This window comes from Pteropus alecto, unplaced genomic scaffold (genome assembly GCF_000325575.1).
Source record: "Pteropus alecto unplaced genomic scaffold, ASM32557v1 scaffold115, whole genome shotgun sequence".
Lineage (NCBI taxonomy): Eukaryota > Metazoa > Chordata > Mammalia > Chiroptera > Pteropodidae > Pteropus > Pteropus alecto.
The window spans coordinates 87531-103848 of NW_006436814.1; the positions used below are offsets into that span (position 1 = coordinate 87531).

Sequence of the window (16318 nt, forward strand, 5' to 3'; positions counted from 1 at the left end):
TTAAAATAGGGCATGCTTGCCATTTCTTCGTTCATGAAAGGAAACCACAGGAAGTAGTTTGTGTCAGCCCTTTCTGATACAGGATAAACGGAAGTTAAACACAGCCATGTGGGGAGGGGTGGAGGAGGCAATTAAAGAAAAAGTTCAAAGGAACTACTTGTTGAGGGTGTGAGGGGGACAAAGCTTTGTCACCTCCAAATATGCTTTTTGGGATACTGATTATTTTAAAGCTGGTTATTAAGAAACAAACAAACAAACAACTCAGAAAGAACCTTTAACCCTCTGCCTTTACCTGACTAAAGGAATTCAGATAGAAAAAGCTGCTTAAAGGAAGGGGGCATCACCTCAGCATCATAATATAAACTAAATGTGCCAGATAAGGAAGAAATCTAGCAAAGCCTGTTTGTTGAACTTCCCTCTGTGTCCCATGGTTTCTGGGTGGCCCAGCAAAAACTTGTTTACAACATGTTTACTCTTTCTAGTCTACCTGTAAATTGCCTGCTTCCCCTTTGGAGTCTCAGACCCCTGGCTGCTTCTCCTTTGTTCAAAATGGCACATAAACCTCAACAGCCAAACGTCTCTTGGGGCGTCACATTCTTACGGCATCCCCGCATGTACATTCGTAATAAATTTTGCCATTTCCTTCTGTTAATCTGTCTCGTGTTAATTTGACTATTATTAGCCCAGCCAGAAAAACCTAAAAAGGAAGAAATATTATTTTTTGTGCCCCCACAGGTACCTCTCAAAATGTACTGTTACAATCACTTTAGTCCTTAACGTTCTGTCCAAAGCAGATAGTGTCATCTTCAATTGATTTCTCTTAGGAAAAAGTGGGTGAATATGGGTGTCACCTAGAATCCCTCAAGAGCCTGCTAAACTCCAACATGCATGAGGAGCCAGCCTCTCGGACTCTGCAATTCACAGGGCCCACTGAGGGTTCATGGTTCTAGAACAGAACTATCCATTTTCACACCAAACAAACTGAATCTTTAATCACAGGGCAGTTTTCAGGGTGGGTTCTTTTCAAATCAAGGCATCCATCTGTGAAAGTACTTCTTATACTGTAACACCTAAAATAAATTCTAAACTGTCCCCAAAACAACTGTAGCCTAAATTCACTCTGTAGCAATATATGCTTACTGATCTCCACTTTAGAAATTTATATGTCTAAAAAAAAAAAAATCCATTAAATAGTTGGAGAAAAGGTGTTTTCCTCCTGGGGAAACAAAAAGTAATTTTCCTTATGTTTTAATTTTTCATATAGCTTTTTTTAAAAACACTTTTCCAACTATTCAGAATTTAAAAAATTTTCTTACAAACCATAACTCTGCTGAAATGTGGAGTAACACATATGATTTAAACTTTGGAAAATGAACATTTCATGTGAAATCAAACTGATGTTTGGAAGCTATTCTCCCTTAAAAAAAAAAAAAAAACAACTATTGAGTGAGTCAATACTTTTTATTCTGTTCTAAGGAGGACAGAACAATAAGGAAATGGGTTTATTTGTAACGAGAAGATTTAATTAGATGCCGGGAGGAACTTTCTAAATAAAGATGCATTTCTAAGGGAGGCTATGAAGGGAACATTTTCTTAATACGTTTGTGATTTTATTGTATTCCATAGATACCATAGAAAGGTTCTGGGACATCATCTCTAGATCCCGATTCCCTATAATGGACCAGAGAAAGGGAGACCTACCATCTAAGCTGAGTGGCAAATGGCCTCCTCAGACCTAGAGATGAAGGACGAGGTGACGGGCGTGGCAATCTCTCACAGTTTTACAGCCAAGCACTTCCAAGTCCGCACACCAACCAGTCTGCTGAGAAGCCGTCTTTCTCACTCTCTGCAACCAGCATGTCTAAACAGAATGATGGCATAATCAAAGCCGTACAAACACAAGTATAGGAGCCGAAAATCAAAAGTCAATAAGAGGCTTTCATAAAAAAAATAAATAAGTGAGAAAACGAACATGTAGCACTTGCTTGAAACAGCAGAAAGTTCCCATTTTTTCTCAGGAACTCATGAGAAATGCTGTTACCACTCAAAGAAAAAGTGAAGTTCCAGTGCACATTAGAATCGACTGCTAAGGATTAAACATGGCGGAGAAGAGATTGTTTGTGACTTAAATGACAGTGAGAGACGTCCCCAGATCTCTCCCCTTGAAACAACAATAAGCTGAACACCTAAAACTCAACAAAAAACACCCAACTGCACACCAGCACGTCTAAGCGTGGGATTTGCGCATAAGAGCTACCACAGGTCAAAACCCTGGGTGTAGGGCAGTAGACTGGGAAAAGTAAAGAAGCTTCCTCTCTTCCTCTCACGGCTGGTGCTCCCTGCAGGAGGAGGGGGAGGGGTGGAAGTGCAGAAAGTTCCCTGACCAGCCCTGCCTGAGAGTGCTGTGAGCTCCACGCTGCCGGCGGCAGGGCCCAAGCATCAGGGCAGAAAGCACAGAAGCGGGGTCGGCAGAAAAGCAGGGATGGCGGAGAAACAACAGCTGAGTTTTACCAGCCCCAGTTGCAGATCCAAGGCTGAGCCGCAGCCCCATCCCCCTCCCCGCCATACCCTCCAAGACCTAACACCACGGAGCCCCAGGGGAATCTGAGCAAATGCTACCGAAACTGTTACTAACACTGACAAGAACTGAGACTGAGGGTAGCAAGCAAGATTAAACATCTATAAGGAAAAAAAAGACATTATTAATACTTTATATAAAGCAGAGATCCAAGAGGCTTAGACACCACCTACTGGAAACCAAAAGAAAAAACACTTTATTTGCTTATTTGCAACAGGCTAGGGACCATTATATAATAAATCTTTCTGGGGGAAAAAGAAAGCAGAACACACTTCCATTAATGCCCAGGCAGAGAAATAAATAGTCCATTAAACACCACGAACAACCAAGGTGACAAGGCATCTCAGAAAGAAAGAGAAAAATCTCCAGAAAATAAGCTTACAGACATAGAAATATGTGACTTAAATGACAGAGAATTCAGGATGGTACTTCTGAAAAAAACTCAGTGAGATCCGAAACGAGTAATATCGACAATTTCAGGAATTGAAAACGACTAGATGAACAGAATGAGTTTTTTAGCAAGGAGATTGAAACCCTCAAAAAGAACCAAATAGACCTTCTGGAGACATAGGATCAACTGCTAAATGGCTAACTTAGGCCACCTGCATACAGGATTTTAACAGGGACCCTCGTGGGTCACTGCTTCTCCTTGACAAGTTCATAACCATCTACTCTCACTGTGAGCAGATTAAATCTAAATTAGATGTTATCTGTTCTCTCTTTGGAGAAGAGAGACAGGACATTTCGATTGACATATCTCTCACCTTAATGAGCCAGCCGCACTTGTCACCCAGGAAAATTCAACTTCAAAGAAGAGGATAAACTTCCCAGGCAGAGCCAAGATGGGGCTTGAGGGTGGAACCCAGGCAGACCCCACAGACCTCGTAGTACTGGAGAAGGGTTGAGGGCTGGGACGTGAGGACCGCGAGCTTCCAGGGAAGGACTTCATCCTCGGAGGGAGAATAAGAAATCAGGGTTTGTCCTGGGCACTGGACGGGGGCAGGCAGTGAGAAAGACTTTCCCTCGGTTCTGCCTTAAAGCTTTGCTTCCATAAAGTAACAGGGTCCTAGGAAGAGAAGGGAGGGGCTGGGAAGGGTAAATGTGATGTTTCCACAGAAAATCTCGGACGGTGGAAGCACAAGGCAGCATGACTTGGGAAAGGGGGTCAGCATGGAGCACAGTATTTGGAGAAGAGATTGTTTGTCATTTAACAGAGCAGCTTTAGTGCACGCGAATAGCTCAGCTTCACGGAGGAAGGGACATTAAATAAGGCAATGCCAGCCTCAGTGCCAGCCTCAGCTTCAGCGGCTGAAAGTGCCTCTGACAGCAGCAGAGGTGACCTCGGAGGGGGCCACTATTCTCCGTAGCAGCAGAGGCCACGCCAGGGGTGGGAGGCGGAGCGACCAGCTGTGCGTGCAGCTGGAAGTAGTACCCTTGGCAAGGACGCCATTTCCCAGACATAACAGTCTACTGCTGGGGTTCGTTATCTCTCCCTAGACAATTCAGCTACTTAGAAGAGCGATCTTTAGCAAAACTAAGGTCTAGACGTTCTTTTGATCTTAAACACAAAATCTTGTTTCTGGTTAAGGAAAGCTGTGAGAAGAGCAGACCTTTGCCATTTAACGATTAAACATCTTTGGTCTAAATTTTTCACAAGAATCTTAAAATTCATTTTAGCATAGTCATTTATAAACTTTCGAGGTGCAGATCTGAATCATGGGGGCTGTGCAGTAGCAAGCAAGGCTAGCTGTCCACGCAGCCTCTACATTTCAATGTGACCGCCGTCACCCCGACTCCTTTAAGGAAGGGGCTACACTAGAAAGGCCCTTTCTTCTTAGAATGACAGTCTTTTCATGATAGAGATGGTGACAGTTAATAAAATATTAAATTACCCATGTGGTTGTCTACCTTATTGATAACTACCCCAAGCTACAGAAATAAATGTTAATGCAATGATAAATCCATTCACTTAATATCCTACTCACGTCAGACAACTAATCTTGAAATCACATCTGTCAAAGGTTAGGCTAAGTTTCTTTCTCCTTCAAACAAGTCCACTGCCCAAACAACACAATTCTCTATGTAACCAGTAATCTACTCTGCTCATTCCAAAAAGGAAAAGTCTCTCTAGATTAAATGCACAACCATCCAACTGTTTTGTCCTAAAGCCGATTTATCTTGTATTTTAGTGTGGAAACATGCAAGCAAGAGGTTCCGAACAGGTGCTGGGCTAGGTACTTGCCCATTTACGTCAGCGGGAATCGGATTTAATGATTGGATATAAGGAGTCACTATTTTCTATCTATGAAAGACATTTGACTTTCATTTTCAGTAATTTTTTCATTGAAGGATGTTTAATCCATTTTTTTTTTATAGTTGACCAGCAACTCTATTCAAATAGTCTCTCTGGATTCTAAGCAAAGGAAATATATGTTCATCCTCTCAAACCTTTTATTATGTGAGCAAATAAAGATAAGTGTATCATTCGAAGCTTTTAATCAGAAGCCCAGAGACTTTAAAAGCTGCCACATTGCAAAGTGTTTCACCTTGCTCGGTGCCCTCAAGAAGCACATCCTCTTGTCGTTTCAACACAGGACAAGGATAAAAGACTAAACTAAAGCAAACGCCTCCCCGCCCGCCGAAGTTCATCTTGATCCATAAGCCTTTCTGCCTGCTGGTCTCCTTAATGCTCACATTCCCCCACCTGTCAACTTTCTCTCCTTGGTCTCAATACCAAGTCTGTGAAAGTTATTCTAAGCCCAATGTGAAATCAAGTAAAGTGATGCATCCAAATAGGAGAAGTGATCCTAATAAAATAAGAAAGGCAGCTCCATGCAGGCGATAGAGAGCAAAGGCCTCTCTCCAATGCCTCCCTGCGCGCTGCGATTCACTGACGCCCCGTCAGTGTTAACGCCGGCTCATCGGGAGATTTATTGCACCTGCTCCACGTGGCCCCTGAGCATCTACTTTTCTTTCTTCCTCCCTGACACTCAGAGGATATGTGAGCTCCCTATTCACCTCTGTTTCTGCTAAAGAAAAAAGGTAGATAATAAAACATTTCTTTCACAAGCTATACTCAGCAAAGCTCTGGGAATTGTTACCTTGCCATTACTCCATTTTTGTAATATTTCCTAGAGTGAAAAAAAAAGCTACCACCTTAACGACAATTCATTTGCTGGTTTACAGGGACATCCTGACGAATCGGTACGCACTGTGCCTACATTCCAGTATAACTAGGAAGTCAGAAGGACAAGAAAGCCAGAGTTACCTGTCGGGAGTGGTGCAGGTACGCAGGCTGAAAGAAGTGTCTTAAAATGCGAGACGGAGACTCCAGAGATAAACACATTCTTCACACCTCGCACACCTGAAACGCTACACCAAGTGTGTCTGCCTTGGAGTGCTACACTTCCCCAAGCTTTTCAATGTTTATCTCACCATATTCCCTTCCCTTTCTGCCCACCTTTTCTTGGTTCTGCTTGGAGATTTTTCCTTAGTATGAACGGGCTGGCATCGAAAAGATTACAAGTAAGTTTCCAAGTGAATCTGAAATCTTATCTTGGCTCTGAAAAGGGGAGACCATGACGGCTGACGTGGAAGACCTCCCTTTCCCACATACGGGCCAAGAATTCTAAGCATGAAAACACGGGTTCGAAAACAATGCCAAATTGGGAACTAGAAAATGTGAAAGGCATTACTGAGGCCCAAGTAAGAACAACACGCCGCTGACACTGGAAAAAAGAAAAGAATGAGGGTATCTGCACACGCAAAGCACACACGTGCACACGGTCACGCTACCGCCCACTCCGCAAGCCCTGTCGTCTGCTCAGCAAACTTCCTTCCGTCACCTGAATGAGACTTTATGGGCTGAAGTTATAAATAAGATAGTTCAGGAGTTTTATAAAAAGTTCAAGTGAAGATGTTCATCTTTATCAAAATTTGTGTAATGAACTTTCACTGGATATATGAAACAACTAAGTTTTTCTCATTGGAGCCTTTTAAGAGAGGACTCTGTGCTGAACATGAAATATCTCTTTTTAAATATATATAGGAAAAAATATTTAAGAATATATTAGGAAGAAGCAAGAAAATGACCCGATGAGTGCAGAGCATTTTGTAGTACCAGAAAGTAAGAAAGTGCTCAAAAAATATAAAGATGAGTCAGTATTCCCAAAAGATACAGAAGACAAACCGAAGGGGCTCCCAAGAGCCAAAGCAGGATCAAAAATTTAAAAATGAAATAAAAACATCGACTTGGATTATATCTATGGTATAAAATAAATATCCAAGAGATCTGATATAAATAAATGATTGGACAGTAAATATTGGGGAAGAAGAGATACATTTTCCTTACAGAAGAATTTCGAATAGTAAGCAGCTCCTCGCTAGCCTACGAGTTGTCAAGTATGGTGATCTGAGACTTAACGTCTCATTTACAAAAATCAGTGTGTGAAAAGGGAAAAATAATGACTTTACAGTAAAGAAAGCTGGCAAACACCACTTTAACCAAGTAATCAAAATTAACATAACCGGTAATGTCATATGGATAACACGTGCCCCTTAATATGACGAGAGGGTCACATCACCTCTGTGGTACTCTTTTCAAAAACATATAATCAGTCTAATCACGAAAAGAAAAATTCAGACAAACCCAAAGAGAGGAACGTTCTACAAAATACCTGAGTAATACTCCTTAATCTGTCAAGGTCATAGGTTCTGGTCTAAGATGGAGACCTATGGGGTTCCTGAACTCACCTGCTCCCTCAGACACACCAAATCTACAGGTACACGTGGAAACCAGCCGAGCAATGCTTACGCATTGGGAAAATGCAGGAAAGGTTGAGACATACTCTTGCCATAGACCCACCCCCACACAGCAACACAATCAGGAGAAGACTCACAACTCCCAGCTTTGACCTGAGGAGTGAAAGATTTGGACTCAACATCTAGCGTCCGGGCTTCTCAAACTTCCATCTGAGGGCTAGGCCCCCAAATAACCTAGCTCTGAAAGCCAATGAGGCATAGGAAAAAAAATAGAAAAAGAAATTTTTTAATGGGCTCTGAGGACTCACCAGGGCTATCCCCCAGGGCTCAGAGCACAGCCAGCAGAGAGCAAGCATGCCTCGCCATCTTTCTCTAAAAGAGACAAATTTTCATATCCTAAAAGCTGCAGCCTGAGGGTCAGGTTTGTAATTTAACGCATACCTAGGGGCCTACTGTAATACTCTCTGAAGACCTGGGAGGCTGATGGGCGCCATCCTCACATTCTTCCTCTGCCCTGCACCATGTCGCTAATATCTCCCTGAAAGAAGCTTTTGCACACACCTGGTGTCCTACCTTTTGTGGCTGCTGCCCAGGGGGGTGTAACACTTGAACACCTGGCTCTGGTAGCTAGCAGGGCATACGTTTGCAGGTTCCACAGGACAGTATAAAACTAAGAAATAGTTCTTAACCTGCTATCCTCCCAGGGCTCATCACAGAGGCAGTGAAGGGAAATGTCATCTCCAGTCTTTCCCAGAAAGAGGGCTATTTGCATACTTTAAAGCTGCTGCCCAAAGGTCTGGTTTCCAATTAGCCTAGATCTAGTGTTCGCTGAGATCCTCCTGTTTGGGATATTGACAGTTACTGGCAAACTTTCAACTACCGGGGGAGCCACTAAGAACAAAGAAGGTGGCTTGGACAATCACAAGGGTTGGAGAGACAGCCAAGACCTAGGGAGACTGGAAGAGGTGGCTGTTTAATACGCAGAAACCAACACTGTCAGGAAAATGAAGCGACACATAAGCTCGTTCCAAACAAAAGAACAAGATACAATTCTAGATACAGATGTTAATGCAATGGAGATAAGTGATTTATCTGATAAAGGGTTCAAAGTATTTCTCCCAAAGATGCTTGCTAGGGTAAGGAAGACAATGCACGAACAAAACGAGAATTTCAGCACAGAAATTGAAAATATAAGAAAGATCTAAACAGAAATCACAGAGGTGAAGAATAAAATAACTGAATTGAAAAATTCAATGTAAAGTTTCGACATCAAACTAGAGCGAGCAGAAGAAAATTTTAGTGAATTCAAAGATAAGGCAGTAAAATTCACTAGATCGGAGGAGCAAAAGAAAATGAAAAAATAGTGAAGACATTTTAAAGTACTTAGAGAACACTATCAAGCAGGACAATATTCACATTCTAGGGTCCCAGAAGGAGAAGAGAGAGAAGAGGCAGAGGGAGAAGAGAAGAGAAAGAAGAAGGGGCAGAAAACTTATTCAAAAAAATAATGGCTAAAGACTCCTCTAACCTGGGGGGAAAAAAAACAGTCACCCAGATCCAGAAAGCCCAGAGAGTTCGAACTAAAATAAATCCAAAGAGACTCACACCAAGACACATTATCAATTGTCAAAAGGTCACAAGGAGAGACTCTTAAAAGCAACAAGAGTAAAGCAATTTGCCACACACAAGGAAACCATAAGACTAACAGCAGGTTTTTCAGTAGAAACTTTGCTGGCCAGAAGTGAGTGGTATAATATATTCAAAGTGCTAAAACAAACAACACCCTCCCCCACCAACCAAGAATACTCTACCCAGCAAAGCTGTCCTTCAGAATTGATAGAGTGATAAAGAGTTTTCCAGGCAGGAAAAGTTATGGAATTCATTACCAGTAGACTGGCCATACAAGAAATGTTAAAGGGACTCTTCAAGCTCAAATAAATGGATGCTGATTAGTAACAGAAAGACCTATGAAAATACAAGACTCACTGGTAAAGGTAAATATATAGTTAGATGCAGAATACATTAATGTAATTGTGGTAAGTCACTTAATCTGGTATGAAGGTTAAAGGACAAAAGTAGCAAAAGTAACTATAATTACAATAACATTAATGGATACACAAGAAAAAATATAAATAGTAAAAAATATAGGGCTTCAGTATGAGCTCAAAGGTAAGTTGTCATCAGTTTGAAATAGAATGTTGTAAATATAACATATTTTTACATACACCTCACAGTATGATAAAGCAAAAACCTATAATAGATACACAAAAAGGTCAAGAGAAAGGAATCTAAGCATACTACAGAACAAATCAACAAATCACAGATGAAGAAGCAAAAGAAAGAGGAACAAATTAATAAAAAACAATTAACAAAATTCCAATGGTAAGTCCATATCAATAATTACTTTAAATGTATATGGAATAAATTCTTCTAGAAAAAGACAGAGTGGCTGAATGGATTTTGAAAAAAGAGAGTGAGAGATACAACCTGCAAGAGACACACTTCAGATTTAAGGACAAACACAGACAGAAAGTAAAGGAATGGAAAAGACACTCCATGCAAATGGAAGTCAAAAGAAAGCAGAGGTAGGTATATTTACACATTCATTATACTGTATTTATATTATATTTATATTATGCTTTAAGCCACAGACTGCAATAAATGGCAAATACAGTCATTATATAATGATAAAGAGGTCAATGCAACAGGAGAATTGAACATTTATGCATCCAACATAGAAGCACCTAAATATATAAAGCAAATATTAACAGACTAGAAAGGAGTAGACTATAATACAATAATATCAAAGGACTTCAATACCCCATTTTTGACAATGAATAGATCATTCAAACACAAAATCAATAAAGAATTATTGAACTAAAACTATATTTAAGATACACATTCTTCTCAAATGTACATGGAATATTATCTAAGGTAAATCATACATTAAGCCATAAAATAAGTCTTAATAAATTTAAGAATACTGAAATCATATCAAGCATCTTTTCCATACATATGGTATAAAATTAGAAATCAAATGGAAAATTCACAAATATGCGGGTATTTTTTTTTAAAGGTACCAAAAAACCGAAGGGGTCAATGAAGAAATCAAAAGAGATACTGAAAAATATCTGGAGACAAATGAAAAGGAAATACTACATATCAAAGTTGCGGGATGCAACAAACGCAGTTTCAGGAAGGACGGACATAGTGATAAACTTCTGCATTAAGAAAAAAAGCTCCAATAAGCAACGTGCTCTACTCCTCGAGGAACGGGGCGGGAAAAAGAACCAAACTCGAAGTTAAGAGAAGGAAGAGATAACAAAGATCAGAATGAAGATAAATGAAATAGAAACTGAAAAAGAAAATAGAAACAAAGAAACTAAACACCATTTTTTAAGATAAGCGAAATATATGAATCTTTAGCTAGACTTACCAAATAAAAAAAGGGAGGAGACTCAACTAAATAAAATGAAATGAAAGAGGAGACATTACAATGGATACCATACAAATAAAAAGGATCCCAAATGACTACTATGAACAATTATACACCAAAAAATTAGAAAACATAGAAGAAATTGATAAATTCCTAGAAACATAAAACCTCCTGAGACCGAATCATGAGGAAATGAGAAAATCTTAGCAGACCAATTACTAGTAAGGAGATTGAATCAGTAATTAAAAACTTCCTAACAAACAAAAGTTCAGGACCAGATGGCTTCACTGGTGAATTCTACCAAACATTTTAAAAAGAATTAATCCCAATACTTCACAAAGTTTTCAGAAAAAATAGAACAAGAGGGAACGCTTCCAAACTTATGAGGCCAGCATTTACCCTCATACCAAAACCAAACAAGGACACTTCAGGAAAAGAAAATTATAGGGCAATATCACTGATAAACACAGATGCAAAAATCTTCAACAAAATATCAGCAAACCAAGTTCAACAATACAATAAAAGGATCAGACGCCAGGACCAAGTGGGATTTATTCCACGGATGTTAGGATGGTTCAACATCCGCAAATCAATCAATGTATTACACCACATAAACAAAATGCAGGTAAAAAGTCATCTGATGAACTCAAAAGATGCAGAAAAATCATTCGATAAAATTATAAATCCATTTATGATAAAAACTCTCAAATCACGTGGAGAGAGAATGTACCTAAACAATTAAAAGCCATGAATGGCAAGTCCACAGCTACTATCATACTCAGCGGTGAAACGATGGACGCTTATGCTATAAGATGGGGAACTAGATAAGAATGCTCACTCTCACCACTTTTATCCAATGTAGTATTAGAAGTCCACACACTAAGTGAGAAAAAATAAAATAAAAAGCATCCAAATTGGAAAGGAAGAAGTAACACTCACTATCTGCAGATAACATAATACTATAGAGAGAAAACCCTAAAGACTCCACCAAAAAAATAAATAAATAAATGTTAAAACTAATAAATGAATTCAGTAAAGTAGCAGGATACAAAATCAATATATAAAAATCTGTTGCATTTCTATATACTAATAGGAAACGATCAGAAAGCAATTAAGAAAACATTTACAACTGCATCAAAAAGAATAAAATACCTAGGAATAAATTTAACCAAAGTAATGAAAAGCCTTTATAATGAAAACTATAAGTCATTGATGAAAGAAGTTGAAGAAGACACAAATAAATGGAAAGATTCCATACTCATGAATTGGAAAAATATTGTTAAAATGTCCACACTACCCAAAGCAATGTACACATTCATTGTAATCTTTATCAAAATTTCGAGAGCATTTCTCACAGACATAGAACAAACAATCCTAAAATGTGTATGAAACCATGAAAGACCTTGAATAGCCAAAGCATCTTAAGAAAGAACAACAAAGCTGGAGGCATCATGCTCCCTTATTTCTAACTACATTGCAAAGCTATGTCATCAGCAGTGTGGTATTGGCATAAAAACAGACACATAGATCAATAGAACAGATTAAAGAGCCCAGAAATAAACCCATGCATGTATAGCCAATTAATTTATGACAAAGGAGCCAAGAATATTCAATAAAGAACAACCTCTTCAATAAATGGTATTGGGAAAACGAGACAGCCACATGCAAGAGTGAAACTCTTGCCATATACAAAAATTAACTCAAAATGGTTCGAAGATTTGAAAGTAAGGCCGAAATCCATAACATTCTTAGAAGAAAACATAGGCAGTGTTTTGACATTGATCTTGGTGATGGTTTTGTGGATTTGACGTCAAAAGCAAAGGCGACAAAAACAAAAATAAACAACAGGGACTACATCAAACTAAAAAGTTTCTGCACGTCAAAGAAAACCATTAACAGAATAAAAAAGCAACCTAGCAAATGGGAAAAAATATTTGCAAAACATATACATGATAAGGAGTTAATATCCAAAATATATAAAGAACTTATACAACTCAAAAGCAAAAACAAAAACAAAACAAAACAAAAAAAAATCCAATCAATTAAATAAATAGACAGAGGATCTAAATGGCTATTTTTTCCAGAGGACCTACAGATGGCCGCCAGGTACATGAAAAGATGTTCAACATCAATAATCACCAAGAAAATACAAATCAAAACCACAATGAGATATCACCTCACACCTGTTAGAATGCCTATCATCAAAAAGATAAAAAAAAAAAAAATGTTGGCAAGGATGTGGAGAAAAGGGAACTCTTGTGCACTGTGGATGGGAATGTAAATTGGTGCAGCCACTACAGGAAACAGTATGGAGGGTCCTCGAAAAATTAAAAATAGAACTATCATATGAGCCAGCAATTCCTTTTCTGGGTATTCATCCAAAGAAAATGCAAATAGGATATCGTGCTCACTGCAGCATTATTCCCAATAGGCAGATGTGGAAACAACTTAAATGTCCATCAGCAGATGAGTAAAGATGTGGGGTGTGTGTGCGTGTGTAAATATGTATAAAATAAAATATTACTCAGCCATGAGAAAGAAGGAAATCCTGTCATTTTCAACAGCATGGAGGACTTGAGGGCAATATGCTAAGTGAAATAAGCCAGACAGAGACGGAGAAACTAATAACACATAATATCACTTATAAGTAAATTTTTTTTAAAAAAAGTCGAACTCATAGAAATAGAGAGAAAAGTGGTTGCCATGTATGTATAGCTGGTGGGTGGAGGAAATAGGGAGAGGTTGGTAAAAGGGCCCAAACTTTCAGTTATGAGATGAATAAGGTCTGAGGATCTAATGTATGACATGGTGACTATAGTTGATAACACTATCATATAACTGAAATTGGCTAAGAGTAGAACTTAAATGTTCTCACACACCAAAATAAAAAAAAGATAAATATGTGAGATGATAGATGTTTTCATTAATTTGATGGTGGGACTCCTTTCACAATGTATACGCAGTATATCAAATCACCACGATGTTCACTTTAAATAGCTTATGATTTTATTAGTCAATTACTTCGATAAGCAGGAAAGGAAGCCTATCACGGTCGTGAAAAATGAGAAGAGCCTGAGAAACTGCCACAGACCATAGGCAGATGAAGGATATATGACAACTAAATGCAATGTGTTACCCTGGATTGAATCTTGGAACAAAAGAAGGACATTAATTTAAAAACTGGTGAAATTCTAATAAAGTCTAGAGTTGAGAAGTTAATATTAAAGGAAACTGAAATTGATGAGTGACATCCAGGAAATGCCTTTACTATCTTTGTAACTTTTCCATAAATCTAAATGTATTCCAAAATAAAAGTCTATTTAAAAAAAGATGCATGTGCATATGCCCTGGATTATAGCAAGAAGATCTTAGGGAATGGAAAAAGTTTGGGAATCAACGAGACAGAAAATCATAGTAGGATATTGAGGATCAAGACTGGCAGGTCTCTAATGGCATTTGGGCAGTTTTGACACATTCCCTGCTGCAGAGTGTCTTACAGTTTCAGATCAAGTACACTCAAGCAGAGCAGGGCAGAGGCTAAATAATGAATGAGCAGATTTAGACATGGCAACAAGTCAGACCAAAGTACTTAGGGAAAATTAAAAAGTTAATTCTCCTCTTGACTCATTAAAACTAAGATATATTGAAATTAAAATTTTTAAAATGCACCATAAACGATAACATTAGATAGTGGAACAGGTTGCTAAAATGGCCATAAAACCACTATTTCCCAAGTCTTAGACAAAATTAATGGAATCTCAACCTGTGGATGGTTTAGATGCAGCCTTGTCTATTACCTTCTCCATCTGACATTTAATAAGCCTTTCCGGTAATTTCTCATGGAGCTTCTGATGTTTCTTTCTACTGAATTGTTGCATTTAATGTAGATAGCTTTTTTCTGGCAAGTAGCATATGCCACCTTATTTTTTCACTCATGTGTATAAGTCCCGCCTCTCTAAGCACATACTCATTCATTTATTCACTCACTCTTTTAATAGTCAAGTTGATCAACAGTGGATGTCCACCAGGCACTATGCTGGGCGTTAAGGCTAATTTGTTATGAATAAGACACTGTTGTCCTCAAACTTTCCACTGAGGGCAAAAGATAGACAGTTAATTAAGCAATTTAAAAAGAAAAGTGTGTTAAGTGCTGTAACAGATGCCTGCCCGTGACGGTTTGGGACCACACAGGAGGGACATCAAACCAGGCTTTAGATTCAGAGGTGAAATCATTTAAGTTAAGTTCCGAAGAACTAGCTCTTAAGCAAAGGCCCAACTGTATACACTGGAATCTTCCCAAGCCTGAAGCTTGCTTCCTTGCAGAGAGCAGGAATTGGAGTGTTTGTTAATTATGATCATAATAATATTGAGAAAATGGATCAAGACAATAGCAATGGCCTGGGTCCAGGATACAAAGTTAAATAAATAAATATATATTCCAACTCTCAAGGAGTTTTTGGAATTTTCCCCGTTTATCCTTGTGTCCATCATGCCAATCACAATTTCTGGGACGTCCTTGGCACCGAGTCCCATGAACTCTTACTTCACAATATTTCTCGCATCCATCCCTCCTAAAGTTTATACTCCCACCAAATGCTTTTATCCCTTCCCATCTCTACCTCTCAGAGAAACTTTAACTGGTCCCTCCACTTCCAGGCCCCCTTTTCCAGACACTGTGCGCCACCATGAGATTTTCTGAAGCCAATACTTGCTAAATAAAATAGCTTATGAAATATCTCCCCTTTGCTTATGGAATAAAGCCCAAAATTTTCGGTTTGCCATTCAAATCCTCAGGCCTTCGGTGGTCTTATCCTAATCTATCACTGTGTTTTCACAGCCAACATTCCATTAAACAAACCCTTAAACAAACCCTTAAACAAATCCTGTCCTTCAGTCATACTTGTTAACTCAATCGTCTTCCAAACATGCTTTTTGCTGCCCAGATTCTACTCTGAGCCTTAGCTCAGGCCAGTCCTACATCCAGCAGCTCTTCTTCCTCGGCTCCCAGAGCCCAGGACAAACCTCTGCCCTGGGTGACACCTTCTCTGACCACCATCTCTAGACAAAGAGTGATTTAAGGTTTCTCAACCCCAGGTTACTATTCACTAAACAACTGCTCCTGAAGGGAGCTCAATAAGGTCTTATTAAAGAATAAACAGGCCGGTGGGGAAGACAACATATCATCGGAATATAGTGTAATTACTTAAGGCCACTATTAAGACCGGGAGACATAGCAGCCCTACCTAATACATAGAAACAAACACAGGGAGGCAACCAAAACAGAGAAATAAAGAAACATGTCTCTAATGAAAGAACAAAACAAAGCTCCAGAAAAAAGAACTAAACGAAATGGAGACAAGCAATCTATCAGATGCAGAAGTCAAAACACTGATGTTAAGGATGCTCAATAAACTTCGGGGAAAAGTACATGAACTCAGTGAGAACTTTAACAAAGAGACAGAAAATATAAAAATGGAGATAGATGACATAAACAAGAACCAGTCAGAAATGAAGGAAAGACTACCTTACGAGGAATCAACAGA

The 16318-nt window shown here is 38.9% G+C and overlaps 1 protein-coding gene across 1 annotated transcript in view; it reads right to left on the bottom strand.

The window, feature by feature from the left end:
• Positions 1-1506: 1506 nt before the first annotated feature.
• The window catches only part of PLD5 (phospholipase D family member 5), a 26247-nt gene continuing 11435 nt past the window's right edge, over positions 1507-16318 (bottom strand). Inside the window, exons 2-3 of the mRNA XM_015591272.2 lie at positions 3343-3528; positions 1507-1861 (exon numbers count right to left, since the gene is read on the bottom strand). Coding sequence (XP_015446758.1) covers positions 3385-3528 — 144 coding nt within the window. The 3' untranslated portion in view covers positions 1507-1861; positions 3343-3384. The remainder of the gene's footprint in view (positions 1862-3342; positions 3529-16318) is intronic.